This window comes from Cyprinodon variegatus, unplaced genomic scaffold (assembly GCF_000732505.1).
Source record: "Cyprinodon variegatus isolate N-32 unplaced genomic scaffold, C_variegatus-1.0 Scaffold49, whole genome shotgun sequence".
NCBI lineage: Eukaryota > Metazoa > Chordata > Actinopteri > Cyprinodontiformes > Cyprinodontidae > Cyprinodon > Cyprinodon variegatus.
Window position 1 is genome coordinate 1,650,149 of NW_015150502.1, and position 3,400 is coordinate 1,653,548.

The following is a 3,400-nucleotide window of genomic DNA, read 5'->3' on the forward strand; positions in this document are numbered from 1 at the left end:
TATATATATATATGTATTTATAATTTATTTCAACTCAGTTCAAAGGTCAAAGTCAAACCCCCATCCAGATACTTTGAGGTCAGTGCAAGGAGAGAGACGCCAGATCGTCTCAGAGTGACCTTCCTGACGGCTGGAAAACTCACACATTTTATTTATTGTATTCATATCATGTTTCTTTTTTTTAAATTGGCTCAAATTATTTTACAGCTGTTATTAATAGTTTAATTATCCCCTATTTCAGTAGACAGATCCCATTTAATCATTCAGTTAATGTTAATATGCTGTAGTAAGAATAAATATATTTCCATAACATTTTCCTCTCAATCGTTTCTGAAAATGTGTAACTCAGGTTCCCATTTAAAGGAGGTTTGTGACAGATACAAATATATATTCTTGACACTGATATGATATTTGACATTTAAATATAATTCTGTAGTTGGGTTATTCTGAAACATGCACCACTGAATATTTATGAGACATCGTTCATTCCTTACTAAACATGATGGATAATCTGGGATTCTGATGTGACCTTGTAGATTACATGGAATCATCAACTCTTAAAAAAAAATTAGATCCAACTGAGACATTAACAGAGGATTGTAGAAGTTTAAGAGAGACAATGCAAAGAGAAACAGCCAAGGATCCCTCCATGTCTGCTCCAACTATGAGAGATTTTCTAGGAATGAAATTGCCAAGCTGTTATATTTCAAAGTGGTGCTTTTTCATCACTGAATAAATGCTCTCAAATTAAGGCTTGGATCTTTCTTCAAAAGTTTCAGATGTTAGAAGAAAATATTCTACAGCTTTTTATGCAGAGGGCAACCGTTTATCTGCATCTGTCAGAGAGGCCTTGAAATTCATGAAAAAATCTGCAATATATACATATATATAAATATATAGAGATATATTTGTTTATGAAACTCATTTCTTAAAGACAGAAGCATCATATTCATAGTGCATCAAATAAAAAAACAGAAACATGATGGGGTGAGCTAACACACACAGACAGATCGCTGCTAAACATTATCCAAGGAGGCTGTCCATAAACACTCTTCTACTTAAAGTAGGAAGGGAGGTGGGAAGCAGCTTCATTATACTCCAAGAAAGGCTTTTGTCTTCGACAAGCCCACAATTTGCTCAGCTGTTTTCCCTAGTTGTGGTTCTTTTTGTGCTGCATATTTGAATAAACATTTCAAGGCTTTCCTCAGCGCCCCACGCTGATGTTGCACACTTTGCAGCTTGGATCTTTCTTGGCATTGGCTGTGGTCAAGCTCATGAGCTGGTGGTGGCCAGTGATCTGCTCCACGCTTCCCTGATTCAAATCAACCGGCTCTGTAAAAAGCACCTCCAGGATCACATCACTGGCGTGGCAGAACACAGGCTCCTCCCCCTGCCTCTGGGGGGGAGTATAGGTCAGAAAGGGGTTGGAGGCCAAGTCCAGCCTTGGGAGGCGGGTGCGACAGAAGTCGTCTCCCTCTGTGCCAACGGGTGCAAGCACCAGCACCACATAGTGATATGCTGTGTACATGCAGTAAAAGTCTGCAAAGTACAGGCAGATGTTTGGGTTCAGCAGATGTCCGGCAGGAATCTGAAATCGGAGGGGGCCGTATGGAGAGTCTTTGGGAGGAAGCCCCGTGTCAAACTCCGTATTGCAGCTGAAGAAGACTCCGTGGAGTTTGCCGTTGATTGGAGAGCCATGGCTCCCGCTGCTATCTTTAAGTGCTGGACGCATCAATCCTCCACATTCCCTCCTAATTAAGGATATAGAAATAAAATTAGTATTTTATTTAACTGGGGAAGCAATCAAATCAAAGACATGGAGAACAGCTCCTACCTGACATAGTCAAAGTATTCGGGATGTTGATTGCGATAGAATACAGAGAATCTCAGCAATCGTCCAGCAGAACCGTTGGCCTTGTCAAGAAGCTGCTGAAGATGTTCCATGGCATAATCTGCAAACATTTATAGAAAGAAACTCAGATCTGCTTTACCTATTGTCAAAAACACATCGTATCTCTATAGCTTGTTTGTTTGATGTGAAGCACTGCAGCCAGAGTAGTGAGTTCAAATCAAGATCTTTGCAGAGTTCACGCTGCAAAACCAAGTGGCAAAACCAGCCCAATGCATCCTGACTCACAGTATCCAAATTCACAATTTGAAAAGCTCAAAGCTCCTCTTTGATCTCATCCAGATCTTCTCTGCTCCCCTCAGTTCCCAGCTTCATACTGAGGGTGGATAATCCTTGTAAACATTCCCCAAATCTAAAGCCTTCTCGCCCTTAAAACACCCACCTGCAGGGGCCTGACACTGATGAGAAAAAAAAATCCTACATCAAATTAAATTCCTTCTAAACACATCCTATACGTACGTAGTTAAAAATATAAGTCTTTCAATAACTAAGTGTGCTAATATGTCTGCATAAGGTTAAATGAGTTCACATGCTGGAAATACCCAGACTACCCTGAAAATATTCACACTGCTTTTTTAAAATTTTGTCAGGTTCCAACAACTAATTTAATTTAATTTTGGTTTGAATATAAAAAAAATAATAATACTTTTCAAAGATTTTCAATTTCCACATCTGGAAAGTTGTTTAATGCGATGGACTGGCGACCTGTCCAGGGTGTACCCCACCTCTCTTAGACAGCTGGAGATAGGCACCAGCACCTCTTGCAACCCCGGTTTGGGTTAACTGTGATGGAAAATGGATGGAAAGCTGTTATACAGATATACTGGAATATACTCGGATAAAAGGTTTGGAGCTCTTCATTCAATCATTAAAACAGGTTTTAGAAATCGTCTGCACTGGTCTAATCCATGCTATCCTAATCATTGTTTGTAATGTGTCAGAATTTTCCAACAAAGCTTCAGTTTTATTTACACATTTTCTTTATCTTAAATTGTTCCTTGCATCTTGTTTTTTTGTGTTATTGTATGAGATGATGAGCCTTACCTCCAGTGCAGAACTCCACCACCGGGCTCCACTCTGACACCAAGTAGTCACCGTCCGGCTGCCTGACGGCTGTTTGAACAGCAACACAGTAGTCTGTCCGTGGGCTGAGGAACCAGTGTCCTCTCACTGCCATGGGGAGAGGAACAGCCTTAGCCACCAGCTTGGTTGGGACATCCTGAAAATCCAGTAATAAGGGTTTGTCAGGAGCAAAATATGAATAATAGCTGGAATTGTTAAATGAAAGTTCCCTTATTAGGGTTGTGTTTCATCTGAAGCCATGGCAAATGTGACTAGGATACATCTAATCAAATCAGCAGCTATGATTTGGCCGAGGCTTCTAAGCAGCACAGCTAATTACCGGCTTAGTGGTCTACATATCCATGGAAACATCTCTGATGCAAAAGTTTGTTTTTGCCACTTTGGCAACAGCTGTGTGAAAGGGAAGAT

The 3,400-nt window shown here is 40.4% G+C and overlaps 1 protein-coding gene across 1 annotated transcript in view; it reads right to left on the reverse strand.

The window, feature by feature from the left end:
• Positions 1 to 63: 63 nt before the first annotated feature.
• The window catches only part of LOC107082282 (phytanoyl-CoA hydroxylase-interacting protein-like), a 10,491-nt gene continuing 7,154 nt past the window's right edge, over positions 64 to 3,400 (reverse strand). The window contains exons 3-5 of the mRNA XM_015370882.1: positions 2,954 to 3,128; positions 1,835 to 1,952; positions 64 to 1,751 (exon numbers count right to left, since the gene is read on the reverse strand). Coding sequence (XP_015226368.1) covers positions 1,205 to 1,751; positions 1,835 to 1,952; positions 2,954 to 3,128 — 840 coding nt within the window. The 3' untranslated portion in view covers positions 64 to 1,204. The remainder of the gene's footprint in view (positions 1,752 to 1,834; positions 1,953 to 2,953; positions 3,129 to 3,400) is intronic.